At 44.6% G+C, this 17,341-nt stretch overlaps 1 protein-coding gene across 1 annotated transcript in view; it reads left to right on the forward strand.

Annotated features, from left to right (window-relative positions):
• The window catches only part of LOC124178445 (protein timeless homolog), an 87,567-nt gene that overhangs the window by 64,752 nt on the left and 5,474 nt on the right, over window positions 1-17,341 (forward strand). Inside the window, exons 15-21 of the mRNA XM_046561793.1 lie at window positions 14,383-14,451; window positions 14,589-14,676; window positions 14,782-14,980; window positions 15,056-15,293; window positions 15,713-15,813; window positions 16,750-16,849; window positions 16,923-17,057. Of these exons, the coding sequence (XP_046417749.1) occupies window positions 14,383-14,451; window positions 14,589-14,676; window positions 14,782-14,980; window positions 15,056-15,293; window positions 15,713-15,813; window positions 16,750-16,849; window positions 16,923-17,057 (930 nt within the window). The remainder of the gene's footprint in view (window positions 1-14,382; window positions 14,452-14,588; window positions 14,677-14,781; window positions 14,981-15,055; window positions 15,294-15,712; window positions 15,814-16,749; window positions 16,850-16,922; window positions 17,058-17,341) is intronic.

Consider the following 17,341-nt stretch of genomic DNA (forward strand, 5'->3'; position numbering starts at 1 on the left):
CCAAGTTTCATCGAAACGCCGTCCGTATCGCGTCCTCCGCTGCACTATATTTCCTTCCAGCCCGTATATTTATCCTCTTGCATAGCCGCAGGAGAGTCTATTTGCTTAATCCATGCGTGGGTATGGACCAATTAACGAACAACAAAGTCTCGCCAGTTTTCAGGCTGGTTCTGCAAGCTCTGCTTACGCGCCGCACCTCTTCAATAACGTAATACATGACATATGGAAAAGCCAAGCGGTGCAGTGCCGCCTGGTATTGCTGGCTAATTGTGCGTACACCGTACCTATACCCGCCAGTCGCACGGTGCGTGCTCTAATTGGAAAGGCAGAGTTGCATGCAAATGCAGCAGCAACGTCACGTGTTCCGGGTGTTGTAACCTTGTGCTGCCGGTGAAGCGGAACAAATTGAGCATCGATGGTGCCTGCGGTATTTCGACATTGCCGATGATGCCAATGGCCGCAGGTCGTCGCTTCCTCTTAGAATCTTCCGCAACGCGAGCCGGGATCTTTCGAGTTCCTCGAAGCTCATCCAATGCTCGACTTTACCTTACCGCAACGACGGCTGTTGGGTAAAGCTCGGCGTTTAAATATACCCGGCATTAGAACAATCTCGAACTCGGTACGCCCGGACCTCTCGGGCTTTGTCAGTCTTCCGCAGCTCCGACTTCGCCATTCTCCTTGTTCCGTTCTCCATCTCTCTGCAACCCAGCCCCTGCTGTTGAACGGCGGGCACCCTTGCGGTCAGTTTCTATCTCCTGAGATGCCAGCTCCCCTGAAGTCTGACCTCCCATCGCGAATCAAACTTCACAGAAGCACATGCCGCACGCTTTCCAGTCGCCCGAAGAGCGGAGGTCTTGGAGGTCTTGCGGCCTTGTCCTTTCACGCTCGGCCCTCCCGCCCCCTTCGGGACAGGCTTCTTGTAGTCCGACAGGCTTATGTTGGGAAACCCGAGGCCAACCGCAGTGAGCTTTTTACTCGTGATCCGGTTCATTGTTACCGTTGTCATTATTCCTCCTGGTCACTGATAATGGTCTTCTTGTCATTTATCGTGTTCAATGGCTGTCGAAGTAATCGCTAAGGCATGTTTGCCGGTACTGTGTCCTTTCTTTCTACCCTCTAATTTTTACAAATTTACATACTTTATGGAGAGCTACGTTGGCTTTATTTTTTATTGCTTTATTTTTTTTTTCTCAAGAATCTCCATCATATTACCATAAAACGACACTTAGGATACTACGGTTAAATTAAAACAAATCGAGTCCTCGATATCACCGTTACTTTATTATCATAATCCGCCAATATAAATTTATTGGCACGGTTTAGTGCTCACGTCTTATCCTTCAGACGCTTTAAGAGCCGCGTTCGATCGCTACGTTCGCCTCATCATTTTAGTTTCCATTTTTTTCCCTCGTTCGTTCGTTCGTTCGTTTTTTCTTTTTTTTTTTTTCCAACCTATTTTCCCGTCTGCTTGTACACGCCGTTGCGAAGATTGATTCCGTAGATTAGAGCTTCGAACTGAGTAAACGTATCCATAAGCAGATAAAGCAATGATTTGTGCAAAGTTCTCTCCATCCCTCTGAGGATTTAATCAAAACCGAGGCTCGTCCTGTTTTCGTATAATATGACTAAACTCTGCAGATGGTTCGCGTAGCCTGGTGAAATGTTTGGGGATTAGAATCTGCACCCCCCAAGGCTTGTCTCGCCTTGAAACAAACGGCGAACGTCACTCACTCGTGTAATTCCGCGGTTGCGGCTATCTCGTATTTCCTCGATCTCTCTCCCCCTTTATACCTTTTTCTCCCTCGGACGTTGCTCCTCGTTTGGCAAGCTTGAAAGCTCGAGCGCGAGACATAATTGAAATGATTAGGGGTAACAGGGCGCGACTTGAACGGCACCATCATCACGGCGCGAGTGATTGCAAGCGTGACTTCCGGGGCGCCGCGCGCCATCTTGACCGGCCCATAAGGGACAAAGTTTCTCCTCCTAGGACGAATATAACGAGGAAAGAAGAATGACGCTGTCGTCCCGGACGTCCCGGAGGAAGGCCGGGCGCACGTGCAACGGAAAGATTAAGCGAGAGTCGGGAACGACGCAAGCCGAGCAGAAGGATGCAGGACAGGGAAGTAAATCAATTTAGGACTAAGGCCGGAGGTGGTCCGTCCGTCGCTAGGCAAGCCGAGGTGAGGCGAATTCGAGGCTCCTGCCTAAAGAGAATATCATAACTCGGCGAGAGGAGGGGTGGGGAGGGGCGGGGAGGAGCGGAAGAGGAAGGAGGGAGAGGAGGACGCCCTCCCGTGAACCTGCGTCATCCCCTAATCCTCCGTCTCCTTTTTCTCTCGAACGCCTTCTTGATGTACGACGACGTTGAAATAGTCTTATCCGTCAGCCCTTTTACGGCAATAAAGAGGCTTGTTTGAATCCAGGGTAGTTTCCATTGGAATTGCCGTGATTCTTTCACTCGCTTCTCTCTCCTTTGCTCTTTTATATTTTACGTTCGTTTTTTTTTTTTTTTTTTTCTTTCATCTTGTCTCATTCTTTCTATTTTTCTTCTATTCCCTGTTCTCCAATAACAGGCTCAAACTTATCCTACTTCTTGACGAGTGAGCACCTATATACATACATGGGGCATTCCACGCCGACTCAGTAAACGGTTGAACATGACATTTTTTAATTTCATCAAGGAGTTTTACTGAGTTAGTGCGACCCCTGTAAAGCTTTAAAAAAAAAAACATTTGGTTTCCTAAACGAAGCATTTTCACGTAAAAATGAGAGTGGAACCTCGTCGTTTATTTATTATTTTTTTTAATCATTTTCTTCTATTTTCACACCTTTCTCTAGAGTGAACATTTTAAAAACGCAGTCTTGTTATGCAGCAGTTTTTTATAGCGTTGAGTCTTCTATCTCAAGTAGGTATCTACTATACATTCTGCCATTTTGTTTGCACTTTTTTCCCTCCCAACAGCCAAGTACCAGCTCACCGAAGTCCATCCGAAGAATTTTGGTGAAACAATGAAGTAGCTTATTTGAAACAATAGTGAAACGTGAACGCTCGCGTCTCGCCTCTCGGTAAAAACGTTGCATAAAAGTTTCGCCTCTATTTGGCTACAACGAGGCTGCCACTATACTCTGTCGGACAGCTCGGCGACGAACTTTTGTCAGTAAAAACTGGGCGACAACTGTGGTGAACTATTTTTTACAGTCAGCTCGGTTTAAATGAGAGAGTTGTTACCCCGGGAGTGAGAACAAAAAAAAAAGAATAAATATAGAAAAGAAACTACCCACCATAGCGCAAAAACATCCGACGAACTTTCTTGTCAACATTCCCAAAATTCTCCAATACACAGTTGAATCTGATCTTTTGTGAAGCTGGACATCAAGAATCTAAGAATTGCATAACAAGCACAATATTAACTGTAAAATAATGAAACAAGCACTTCGTTCCGGTGAAAAGAGGTAAACAACTTTGTACTTTTATCACAGCCCTGGAACCACGGTCCGGACGTCAACGTTCTTCGAGAGGAATTCGGAATTTTGCTGGAAACATCAACCTCTACCAAACACCCAGAATCTTTGTCACCCACGGGCAAATCCTCGCACGCCAACTGCTTGTCCTTTCCTGCTGTATATTTTCCCTAACTTCATTTTCCTCACGAAATTCACCGTCCATGTTGTGAGAAATTTTTCAAAGGGTCTGTCGCTCTCCGTGGTTTATAGGTGTGAACCGAAAAGGGAAAGAGAATAACGCCCGAATAAGTGGCAACGCTAGTAAAGAAAAAAAGAGAGACTCCCAGAACGCGGAGAATTTAATAGATCGTTCGGATTCGATCCGCGGGGTTTGTCCCGAATTGTAATGGCTGATAATAGCTTTTTTATGTCACTAAGAGCCGAGTTATTAACTATATACCTACCGTTTATTTGGAAAGGTTCCAAAAAGCTAGCAAGATTCCCGTCGCCCGTAATAAAATTTCTCCTGTATATCGTAAACCTCGGGGTTCTGGAATCGTGCCTATAATCACCCCCATACATGCAGCGCAAAGTATTCTCTGCCACTTGCCATCGCCGGCGTCTGCGCTACTTAGCACTTCCTTCTTTTCAATTTACGGCCTATCCTTGTTTCTCGAAATTCGATTCGACGGAACATTTTTCATCCCGCGAACTGAACGTATAGTGAAGAAAAACAATCGTCTCTGCGATACTTGGTGATAATCATCCACGTATTCCATGAATTTCTATAGGTTTTGCGTACAGCCATTGCACAGTTCAGCGCATTGATGATTCGCCTGCAAACGACGTTTCCGATAGCGTCCATTATTCCATTTCGTTTCATATCCATCGAATCTAACGATGCTGAGAGAGCCGAATCGCTTCCCTCATCAGCCGCAGACATCCCGGTTGCTGAATTTACATTCTCGACTAGGCCAAGCCTTTCGTCCAATACAGAGCTTGCAAGCTGACGATGAGTATTTCTGACGCGAGGTTGATCTGCTTTCTCGCGGTGAGAAAATATCTCGGGACAAGGGCGGGATTGATATGATGAGAATCTATCGGTATAGTCTTGGAGAGAAGCAAACTGCCGAGAGAATAATAGCCATTTTATGTGACTAAAAACGGCGTTGTTATCAAGCGCCTAGTTTATTTGGTAACCTTCCAAAACCGAGCGTAGATGGGTATGCATGTGTAGTAAGATCGTTGTCGCCTCGTATGAAATTGCTCTCGCGGAATATAAGCTCAAACGTAAACTTCGAGCGTATTCGTATAGCTTCCACAATCACCGCAGACCGACGGAAAAGCGTCTCGACGTTTTTTTTTCAACTTGCTTTCATTTAATTGCCGATTCTCGCTTAATTTGCGTTCATTGGAAGAAGCAGGTACCCGTGTTTTTCCACTCTTTGTACGACAAACTTTTACACACCGGACCATTTTCCTCCACTTGGAATCGATTAGCACGCCGAATGGGCGGTCTATTCCGGACCGCGTGCGGGATATAGACGCGGGCACAATGATGCTGAGTATAATACCCCGCGGCGTTGGCGAAAGTTCAATCCATTCACGCGCGGTAATTAGGAATTTCATACCGTAGGCTGAGGCTTAAATTAAAACCGTAAATGCTGTGGGTAACGGGTGTGCCGTGGCTGGATGGCTGGATGGCTGGATGGTTGTTTGGCTGGTTGGTGTGCGGCTGCCCAGTTATACCGAGGAGGGATCAGCAGCTAAATTATTCATGGATTTACTTAAGTTAAGGTATTATATTATACGGTACATTGGGTTTGTGCGGTAGTTATTAGGGCTTATACGCCCGGAATAGGGTTACCCGATTCCGGGACATACACTTGTCTCAATGTTTCGTGTACAGCTACGCTACGAGATTGGTTATCGTCACTGTGGGCATGATAATTAATACTCCGGTACAGGGATAGTATTCGTACCTGATTGCGTTATTTATGTGATTAAAATCACCCTCGGAATTCACCCTCGCCGCAAACCATCGCACGAACCTGTTTATCCCAATTCTCGACGTGCCGGCGGGAGAAACGACATCTCAAAATATCTCTTATTATTATCATCACCGTCATTTTCAGAATTTCGTGTCCAATAATACTCCTGGCCGGGTTAGGTACGTGGGGCCGAGGATTTTGCCCTGATCTTTCCGTCAAGGCGGATGAAATTATTACCACGTGACGGTGAAATCTCTCTTCGAAGTATATGAGAGACGCACGTGGAATGAATACGAGTGTTGGCCTTTTTGCCGGGCTACAGTCAGACTCTAGAACTATGCCAAGTTTCTGCAGCGGTCAACTAGGGATATTTACTCGGTTTCTCGGTTCAATTTGTTCTTTTTTTTTTCCTCCTCCTCCCTCTTTCTCTCAATTCAACCCTTTTTTGGAGGGTGACGGAACGCCGAAGAAAATATAACGCGGCTTGGAATCACGGTTGGATTTACGAATAGCTTCGACCTCCAAATTCACCCTCGCACCATTTTCTGCCCACTTTTCTGCGCGTATCATGTCTCTCTCTGGTTCCAGTTTTCATTGCTACACGTGTGGCTTCAACCTTTACGTACCCATTTATTGTATCTATTGTGCTTAATTTTTTATTTCTATTTTTTTTTTTTTTTTTGCTTCAAATTTATTTCATTCAGATCGTTCTATAGAAAATCAGAAACCATTCTACGGTTATTTTCAGAAGGGTTAGAAAAGGGTCCACAGCTCCGGACCGAGTGTCAAATATAGTTTCAGACCGTGTATAGGCGAAGGTTGGAAAAATTTTGAATTCGAAATACGAATCGATTTGACTTGTGACGAATTTTCAAAGCTTGGAAAAGCTTGTCGGTAAACTAAGTGAAATCAGAACCGAGCGTGGCCATGAGTCGTGTCAATTTGACGTGACCAGCCGAAATAATGGGATGATGATATTGAGGTAATCACGAGCAGTTTGCTGAATTTGAAACACTCGCGCTTCGCATCCTCGCGTGCCTTGTACATGAATTGACGTATAACCCGGAAGAAAGTGTGCGGGAGGATGAAAAAAATAAATTGCCCCGAAGCCCAACTTTTCATGACCTTTATAATATAGTTGGCGTGATGGACGAGAAGCGGGTGATGTGAGATCCTTCGCGGTCCTCGCGCGGGTGAAATGCCGAGCGAAAGCTCCCTGTAAAGCCCTATTTACTAGGTTACACCCTTGCCGCGCCTATTGTTTCTGCTTAATTATCCGTAAAATAGCCTATCTCCTTTATGGCCATTTATTACTCGCCCTCCTCTATTTACCTATACGAACGGCTCGGCGGCATCAACACATGCCGTCGAAAGCGATATTCGTTCCGAGGGTAAATTAGCCGGTGGTCTGGACCATACAAAGCACCAACCGACCGCCGGATAAGGCGGGGTATGCTAAACTTGCGGATCATCCCCTCTATCTATACTCCTTGAATTATTCCGGCCGTCCGATATCATCCCGTATCATGCCATGTGATTTATAAAATATGCGAATGTAAAGCGCGTGAAATTTTTGTAAAGATATTCGTCAAGTGCATTTTGCTGTGCCTAGGGAATAAACTTAAGAATCATTCTTGCCGCCCTGATCGCAAAAAAATTGTTGAAAAAAATTTTATAAACAAATTCAAGAATCTAGCCACGAGATAAAATGTTTTTAAAACTATAAACAATCAAGCCCTCAACTCAAATTGCTACAAGTGTTTTTATTATCTTGAAAAACAAAAAGAAAGAAAAAAGCAAATCTAAAAATAGGTTTTGAACCGTCCAAGCTTCCGTCCCTGCCCCGAACCTCAGGCGAGGCGGCAGACGTGCGGGGATCGATTGATCCTCGCGAACGCCAACACCTTGCGTAAAGGCCCTCGACATCGCCCACACCTCCTCCCATTTCGAAACGACGCAGGCATACGCAGAGAAACGTTTCGTATTAATTATTTATAGTAATGTGATATTGATCCGTCCGGCTTAACGCTGGGCTCTGGAGCTACCCCGCCCTTTTCGCCTCTGCCTCCGCCATGCGCAGCGTTCCGGTCGCTCTGCCCCTTTACTCGTTATATCCGGCATTCATCGTACGCGAACTTTGCGCTACAGCATGAAATTCAGATTTTTCATTTTGCCTTTTTTCGGTTTTTGCAAAGGGCTTGAAGCGTCTCACCATGTTTACAATCTCTCCCACGCCTCCGGTTTACTCAGGTTCTTGTAAAACTTTATTGAATTTTTACGGGCAGGTTACTTTTTACAAGAAATCGTTTCCATTTTAGTCGGCTTATTTCGACCCAGCCATCTTGAAATGTGAGTGTTTTCCATTTCAAGCATGTGCGGTTTGACCGATTGTCGAAGAATAAGGAACGTGTATTGTAAAGATATAATTCGGATAAAGGAAAGGTTTTGAAAGTTGTAGTCGGCTTACGAATCGGGCAAAGGATACACTTGTTCGTGCAATTTTTACGGTTATAACAAAACTCTGTTCCCCTTTATCGCAAACCTAAAGCTCCATACCTGCAATTCGTATTTTCTTCATGTAACATTTTCATTCGACCGAATTCGGTATCTAATCCCTTGTAATAAAATTTTATAAAATCCTCGAAACTTTCTCGCTACCGGGAAATCCGCATAGTTTGACGAAATTTCGAAACCAGCTTCCCGCATACAATCATGGTGCAGGACATTTTCCGTCGCATTAGCGTTTCAATGCGACCCCGGTCTCGGTACATTATCTCTTATTTTTATCTTTATTTTCGTTCGTTATGAAACAACATCACGGCAAACTCGCAGAGTGCAGTCCCTCGACTCCCCCGGATGTACGCACAATTATCTCCGATCTATTTCAGCGGCGTTCTTCGCCATTAGCTTCTAATTACTCTCTCTCTGGTTGCTACCCGCTTTCGACCCTCTCCATCCTCTTCACCCTCCCCGGATTCCGACCCCCCACTGAAGCCCCATTGAACGCATAAACGCGCCTGCACAGGGAGCATAACCGAGAACCTCGGCAAAGGGTCGCTCGCAGGGAGACGCGAATTTTCGAAACTCGGACTGTGTTTGCCCCTATCTAGTATCCTCTGAGGCTGATCTCTGTTGCTGGGTAGGGATTTGCTTAAATCAAAGCAGACCAGCCGCGCTAACTCGACACGATCTATGAATGCCGCCGAGATTGCAAAGGCAAAGATAAGCGCCGACTTCCTCATTTTCTTGAAACATTCCGACCCCTCGTCGTCTCTCCGAAATCAAATTATCCGTACCAAACGCCAAACTCTCGGTAGATCGTTACAACTTCTGCAACCTGCGCCCTTGCGGTATTTTTCCTTCTCTTTTTATCTTCCTCTCATTTTTGTTTTGCACACGCTCTCATTTCCTGATTTTAGTCAAAATTACACAACGTGCCTCGGTGTAATGCTCCGCGTTGTTGGTATCTCGGCGGTGATAATCAAGAGCGTAAATACCGAGGGAAAAATGCTGATTCTCGAAACATGCACTCGAGGGAAGCTTAGAAACGAGTTTCGGGAAAATTCACACACTTTCGGTACGTGACATGCATCGGCAGAAGCGACTCCGTAAACCGCGGTAATTTAACAACGCGCATTGTTGTGTGTATATTTGTGGTGAAATCAGGCCGTGGTAAGCCGGGATAGGTTCCACTTTTGACGGGGGCTTATGCATTAATATATCGGCATGAAAATTACTCGGTTTTAACCAACCGGGATGTATCCCAGCCATGTTCATTGTCCATCACCCGAAGGGCTCATACAACCGTTCGTCGATTAATGAACTCTCGATGATGGTTTTTTTATTGGGAAAGGATCGCAAATGGACGGCCAGAGGGCAAAAATTTCACCAGAATTGCGGTGCGTTGAACAATTTCGGAGTAACAACATTTTTTATTGAGGTAGGAATAGCCGGATTTGGACAGCTAAAAAAAAAAAAAAAAATTACGGGGAATTAGTCCTGCGTTGTCAAGTTGAAATTCTTCAAATTGAAATTCACCAAAATGCCGGAATTGGTCGCGTTCAATTTGTCATCCTTCAAGAAGGATCAAGAAAGTTTAGTGTCATTTTCAACGGTGTAAATTATTTTACCACTGTTACTACAACAGTCTTGACAAGTTTATCGAGCGTTGTACAAATGTCAGCCTTATTCTGTTACTTAGTCGTAGCAATATCAGATATGAACTGTTGTTAGTACAATAGCGTCATGAGTATTATACAGGGTGGGCAATAAGAAAAAAAGAATGAAAAAAAATGACCGATTTGAAACGTGAATGAAATCCGAACGCGTTGACCGATTTCCGAAAAATTTATTTTGCCTGAAACTGGAAAAATGAAATTTTCATGATGTCTTTTAAAATCTGAAAAATCTTCATTTGCTACTGAGATACACGCTCTTAAAAATCGAAAATCGAAACAAATGATAAGCACAGTGTTGTAAATTTTTTTGGCCATGAATTGAAGTAAAATAAATGAATCCTTGTCAGATACCCGATACTTTATATATAACAGTAATATTTTTTATAACCCGTAGTTTAATTAGCATACAATTTTTGCTTTTCGTCGCATCATCGAAATATAATATATCTATACACTCACGTACACCAAGTGCAGGTACACCGACGCGAAAGCAGGGAAATTTTTCTACGGGATTTTTGACCGCCCCGAGGTCCCCCAAATGAAGTATCATCGTTATCACTCCACAGCCCCCGGCGAGCTGCCGCGTCGGTATTATGCGGTTATATTATCGGCGTAATAAACGTTGCATAGAGAGAGCGAGAGAGAGAGAGAAGGAGAGATGGGGATGGGTCTGTGCGTCGGCAGAGGCGAAAGGCAGCGTTGGTCCGCGATGTAATTTGTGAGCGGATAATTATCGCTCGTGCATGGTCTACCCGGACTTATACCTATAGGTACGAGTATTTTCGAATGATACGTGTAGGTATCTGGATCGGGGCGTCGACCCTCGGCCGGAAGGCTGATAGCGCCTGCACGTTGGCGGAAATACGTACTCCGTACAGAGAGTACGTCCATCCCTTCCGCCTCTCGCAAAGCTTCGGGAAAAAACGGGGACCAGATACACGCCTGTCCTCCACCTAGGAGAAAATCACCCGGATAAAAAGCCACTCCGGGAATTGCTAGGGGTGTGCGAAAAACACGCGATCTTATGTGAGACAAACGGAAGCTTTCTTCCCTCTCGTTACCATGCAGCAACCTGCAGAGTGCTTTGCGGATGAAGGGGGGAAAATATAAAGGCGTTTCAAACGTCGTGCAGACGAATATTTCGATGGTATTTGATCAGGTTTCACAGCTGTCCTCGAACGTGTATAGAGAATTTATAGGTTACACTTCAACTAGTCTTGCAGGGTAAACCTGGAATTGTCTGGGGATTTTTAATTTGGTCATGGAGAAAATAAATTTTCAGTAACTTGATAGAGCTGAGAAAATGTCAGGGAAAACTAGGTTTTAGGTCCTGGAAAACCTGGAAATGTAATGGAATTTGTTTCCCGAAAATTTGTGGTCAACCCTGTCTTAGTTTTCTCTTCGGCTGGATTCTAACGCCTGTTTTAGCGTCTAATCGGAAAGCACCATAGCCAAAGCCCGCGCATCCTGCGGGAGAAGCTCAACGAACTTTGGGTTTAGACAGCCGTTGAATCGTCCAGAGCTCAGGGTTAGCAAAACAGAGCCTCTAGATATGGTTTATCCTCGTTCCATTCTCCGCGGTGAAACTCGGAACGATTTGGCGGCTGACTAAACGCAAAGTTTGCTCTTCCTCGTCGTCTCGTTGTAATTCGACTTGGATGGGTTAAGTGTGTGTTAAATTTCCCCGCTGGTGTATAAATTTTCGCTTCAAGTACGCACCTGCCTGCAGCTGAGGATCAGGGAAAAACACTTGATTACGGACTGTCAACTTCTTGCGGTTGAATACGAAATGATTTCAATTCCGTTATTCCGACGGCCGACGCGAGCTTCGCGAGGTAAAGCTCACCGAGCGATACCCGCAACCCTCAGCGACGACATCCCTTTTAATCGCAACGCGTCAGACTAATCTTCGGCCTATACTAGCTAAAGCTTTTAAGGTAACATCGGCCCGTTGATCCTCCGGTCCATTTATCTTAGAAAGCAATTAACTACCCGAGGGACAAGAAAGCGTGTGTAAAAGACGCCCTGCTTCCCTATCTTCCCCCTTAGTCTTCCAAATTGGTCCTTCGTACAACTCGTTAGTAGGCACCTTTGAAACGAAAGGCTTGATCGAAAATTTTGACATGTCTAATCTTGGATACTTGGGTACGTACTAGGGCGGTCCTTGAAAATATAACCCCAAAATGCACTTGATATTGCCACATTGGATCTACTATTTTGAATTTTGTAATTTCGAGTTCAGATTCGTTATCAGCGACTTGAGAATCCCCCAATACGAAATTTCATCCACATCCGTTCGGTACATTTGATGTGCCCCTGGAAGGGTTGAATGGAATCCATCCTCTTTGGGGCACGAGTTAGTGTTGAGATAAAGATGTGAAAAAATTACAGAATTATTTTGAAACTGCATCGAGCCGATTTCGAGGGTGAGCCGATCAAAATTCAAAAATGACCCTTTTAATGACCACCCTGGTACGTACATATCAGCAATATACAAATACACGCATTATGGGTGTATGGAGCGGGTTGACTTTGTTTTTTCGCGAACCGAAAGGTCGACGCGTCCCGCTGGTTACGGGTCAAGGGATTTATAACCCTCACGACCGAGAAGACGGCCAAGTCAGCGCTGCTAAAAAAAAGATGGGCGTCAGGGAGCGGGGGTGATGCGCAAATTTTGTATTCAGCCAACATCTCTGGCCAGCACTACTATTACGCTGGTAACTACTTATTCAAACTGGACCGTCTAAACTGCTGGACCGACTACCTTTCCGGTTCTTCGTGGTCTCGGCCCTCCTCCCGTCCAACCATTGACAACCAGGACACGTCGCCGAGGGTTCCGCGCCCTGACCTTTTCTTTCTTCTTATCCATCTCTCCCCCAGCCTCGCTTCAGCCGTCGTTTTTACAGCCGTTCTCTCTCTCTCTCTCTCTCTCTCAAATCCGGTCCGCCTCTTCCTCGTTATCCGTCGCCAACTTTATACTTCATTTTCCATTCTGCATTTCGCATTTCTCACGTTGTTGTTATTTGTGTTTGCTGAAACGTTGATGTAGCTTCTTTGACCTTATTAGCAACGCAGAGCAACGGAGGCGGAGCTTGAGCAACGTATGCTATTCCGCATATTTATTTAAGCTCGATATAATGAAGTCTCGACTTTGAAGTTCGTTGAATAGTTACCTTCATGTTTCGTTTTTTGAACGGATGCGTCCAGTACGAACTTTATTAATCAGATTCCGCGCACGAGCAACGCGGCTAATAAGGTATCGAGATATATTATCTGGAAACAAACATTTGGAAGATAGTAACGTTACTATAACGATTAATCTTTAAATCTAAGTGTCTTGAAAGGGATTGCAAATTGTACTACAGTGAATTTCTTTCCAGTCCTTTTTTACGACAACGTTACCAATTACAACCTCGTTGAAAACAAGATATTTTCGTATATGCCATGTACACTTCTCCCGATATCCTGTCGGTATTATCGAAACGAAGACAGAAATAAAGAGGAAAGTAAGAAAAGGTAAAGCGGGCCAGATTAAATCACTTTGATAAATCTAATCAAACGAGCAAACCACAACCGACTAAAAGTCGCTCTCTCGCTCATGTGACCCAATCCATTACGCACAGACCAATTCTGCTGCTCGGTTCGCTATCGAGCTAATCAGATTGAGCCCTGCTCTTTCTACTTTCGATACTCGTATACCGACGGGCTACAACCGTGTGTCAAAAGTTCTAACTTGCAAGATTATTCGCAGCTTATGCGGAATTAACTTACAACAATAATCGTAGTCATAATCGTAATCGTAGTTTCACCGGCTTCCGAAAGTAATCGTCTGGTACTTGAACGCGAAGCGTAGCTACGTGCCAGAAATCTATGGCAACAAATACTGCAGCAGACAATTGCCGTATGAAATATTTTTGCAAGCTATACCTACTCGCTTGCGTTCACCCTTGTAGTATAAGGTTGGCAGACCCTCGTCTCGGTATCGTGACTCCTGAATCTTTTACGAGCCTATCCACCCGTTGAGTATAGAATTGTTAATGTTACCGAATTCGCGGATCCAGCATTCGTTCTCTGTGCATTCGAAAGTACGGGTAGAAAAGGCAAAGGCAGGATTACTCGAAAGAGAGAGGAGCAAAAAGTACAAAGGGATTTTTATTCAGGGCATGTAACGTCAGAGCCAAAAGTGTATCGAGTAACTTGTTCGAAAGATCCAGATGCTACCGACGAGTTTATCCAGTTGAATCTGATTAGAATCATAATTTACCTACCCCTGATGCCTAAATAAATTACAAACTAAACTTGGACTGTCAAATTTCGACTGTCGAATAATGGACCAGATATTTTAAAACTTGTCTCGAAGCGCGCTCGCTGCGACAACGGAATATATAAAGGGAAGAAAATGAGCCTGAATTTTGCAAGTGGGTAGAATGGCTACCGTATAACAAATACATCGTGCGTTTAGCTTCAACGCGATACCTCTGCTAATATTTATATACCTGTACCCATATACCTATACATATAACGTAGGTACTTAGGAGCGTGTACGCGCGTGTAAACGAGTCAAGTCTAACAATAAGTGCGTTCGCATACACGCGGCATTGTGTTTATAAGTGCGGATGTATGTATTGAAGTTTGCTTTAAGCTACTGCGAAATTGGTTGACGTTAATCGAAGGAGTTGGTTAAAGTTAGTAGTAGGCAAAATTTGAGATTGTTTGAACTGTGTCGAGGCGTATTACAACGACAACCTTGCTTTCACGTTCTGCTTCAGCTGCTGAGGAGGAAGTGATGCTTGGGGGACGTTCCGCGCAAGGAAACAGCCGTGAGAATTCGGAGAACGGTAAGGTTCCACCTGCTCATTCGCTTTCCGTGGTTATTCTCTTTTAAGCTGCGTGTGTTTCTCCATTTTACACTCAACGTTCGTCGCTTCGTTCTGCGACTCATCCATTCGCATTGATATTTGATCTGATATTACAGAAGACAGTCCCGACGAGGAGGAAGATGAAGATGCCGAACAACCCCACGTCGAGGAGACAAACTTCAGTTTCACCGACTTCCTCTATCGGTGGGTAGCTTTTATTTCTATTTACAGTATTTACTTTCGCATCCGGAATAACTTCGTTGAATACGATAGGATTTTCATGGCGAATAATCCGCTTGACCGAAACAGGTTCGTGAACGTGAAGGTCGTAAAATCCTGTTCCATACTCCTGAAACAGTTTAAAGAAAATACGGCCGATGTTAATCACTGCACGGTTAAACTTCTTCACCGCATTGCTGTACAGTGTAAAACGCCGGCGATGTTATTCCAGGCATCGATATTCCGAACATTTCAAGAGATTTTGGCGTCTAAGAATCCAGAACACAAGGTGAGTGAGGATCAGCGACGTCATATCCCCGGGCTTTGTTCCATCAACCACAGTCTGGCAAAATTCTATTTTCAGGAATTGGCAAAGTTCGCTACCTTCATTGTGAGAAAGTTCGCCGAAGTGGCGGAAAAAAATCCCAAGGCCTACATGGAGCTATTGTTTTGGAAAACGACCCGGGAAGCGACCGAAATGGTCGAAGGCTACGGGGTCGAGGTCGAAAACAAGAAAGTCTCGCGTGGGGTATGGACGGATACCGAGGAAGATGAGCTTCGTACCCTGTTCATGGAACATCAGACAAAGAAATATAGCGAAGGTAAACCAACGCCCCGCAATCTAAAAATAATGCCTAACGGCAGGGAGAAAGGAAGATAGAATAAAGGAAAAGAAATAATAATAATTCAACGTCAAATAGTCCACAAAACCAAGCCCCGAATCTCTCTCTCTCTCTCTCTCTCTCTCTTTTTCCCTCTCCCTCATGGTGTTCCCGAGAAAAAATTCATTAATAATTCGTCAGAATTTATTATTTGCGAAGTTTTTATTCTCCTCCTCTCGCTCTATATGTATATAAGGGTTGACGGGCACAAGATTAACGACGATACCAGAGAGTAAAATAAAGTTAATGGATAGTGCTAAAAAGTTCTCTCTCATTTCTCTCTGTCCTATTGTCATCCCGCCACTTCCATTTTCTCTCTCTTACGCTTGAAAATTTGTAACGACGATTTTCCTCTTTAGACCTGGTGGATTGGCTGTTGAAGAACATAATCAACGACAACCGCACGAGACGAGGAGTCATCAAGAAGTTGAAGGAGATGAGTCTGATAGTAAATTCAAAGGTGAGTCGACGGCGACGTCTTTATACTCGAAACTCCTGGACCAGGCACTACACAGATCTCGACGAGATGCTTGAAAACAAGGGAACCTCGATTAGCGGGCTGAGCTTTCGTCTTTAAGCTCGCAACTATCCTCACCGAAAAGCTCGACTGTCGAGCTGGGAAAGTGCGCTGTTGAGTATCTTTGAAAATTTACATCCCATCTGCATCTCCGGGCGATAACATTCGGTCCGTAGTTCTTTTTCTTCCCGACCTCAACGACGTGCACGGTTACTACTGCTCCCTGCTCTCATTAGAGTCAGCCAAGCGTCTGCTAATTGCGGCCTTGCCGCCTCCTCGCGAATTGATAAGTGGAACAGGCAAAGCTGCAGTTTCTCTCCGAATTGTCACCCGCTGTCAAAAATAAATTGAATCGAATTAACATAACAATGACAGTTCGGGGATCCCTGGATTTATACGTTCTCTTTCACTTTTTTCTTACAATTTACCTAATCCAAGTCGAATGTCGTCGCGAAAACGACGGAGAAAACATCGGAGGGACGATCAACTGTCTACACGATGAAAAAGTTTTAGGGGTTGAGAATTCCGATTGAAATTATATAGGTATATTATATATCTATATCTACGATGCGTTGGGCTTTTAAAGACGCGTTAGCCTACTTCCGGTAATATTATATACTATATAGATGATTTATTGTTACCGGCTCAAGTTTCTGCCCCCAGCGTGTTTGTAATATTGATATCGATTTCTCTAACTGCGGGTTTCGCTCGAAGGGTGCAATAATTTCATTTGAAATAAATTCCTCGAATAGGTATATTCGCCACGTGATGTCTTCATTAAGGCGGCAGTTTTCTCGTAGTTGTAAATATTCAAAGACTTCTCCAAGCAAACTTGTAGAAGCACTTCGAACCAGAGTATAAAAATCTATGATATTTCAGGCGGTGCGAAACGAAGTGCAGAAGAGATTGCCAAAGGAATGGGGCGAGGAGGAGAAAGCTCAGCTTGCGGAGATCTGGGAGGTGGTGAAGGACGACAACGGTAGGTTTTTCAGTCACATCGCGGGTCTACGAATGCGAATTGCATTAACGAGCTCCTCTTCTCCTCTCCGTAGATCCGATCGATATGATATACACAGAGCTGAGGGTGAAACGACCAAAGTCAAAGATCAAAGATAAGCTACTCGAGTTGGGACTGGCCAAGGATCGCAAGGAGCTACGGAAGAAACGCATCCTGAAAAACGTCTCCGGTGAGTCTAAGTGACGGTTGATTTTCTCCCACCCAGAAGAGCAAAAACGAACCTAACCAAACCTGCTGCATCCAATCTAAAGCCCAAATCCTAAATCCTAAATCCAACCCGACTCCTCTTTCCATTCAATTTCATTCGCGTCTCTTACTTCTGCGCTACGGTCGCGGCTCTATTCGACTGTCTTGTTCAATCAATTCTCCCGTAACCTGATTGTCAAGGATTGCGTGGAATGAACCAACTTCCGTCAGGGATGAAAAAGAATAAAGGGTGTTGAGGAAAGATGG

The sequence above is a fragment of the Neodiprion fabricii genome, chromosome 1 (assembly GCF_021155785.1).
Source record: "Neodiprion fabricii isolate iyNeoFabr1 chromosome 1, iyNeoFabr1.1, whole genome shotgun sequence".
Classification (NCBI taxonomy): domain Eukaryota; kingdom Metazoa; phylum Arthropoda; class Insecta; order Hymenoptera; family Diprionidae; genus Neodiprion; species Neodiprion fabricii.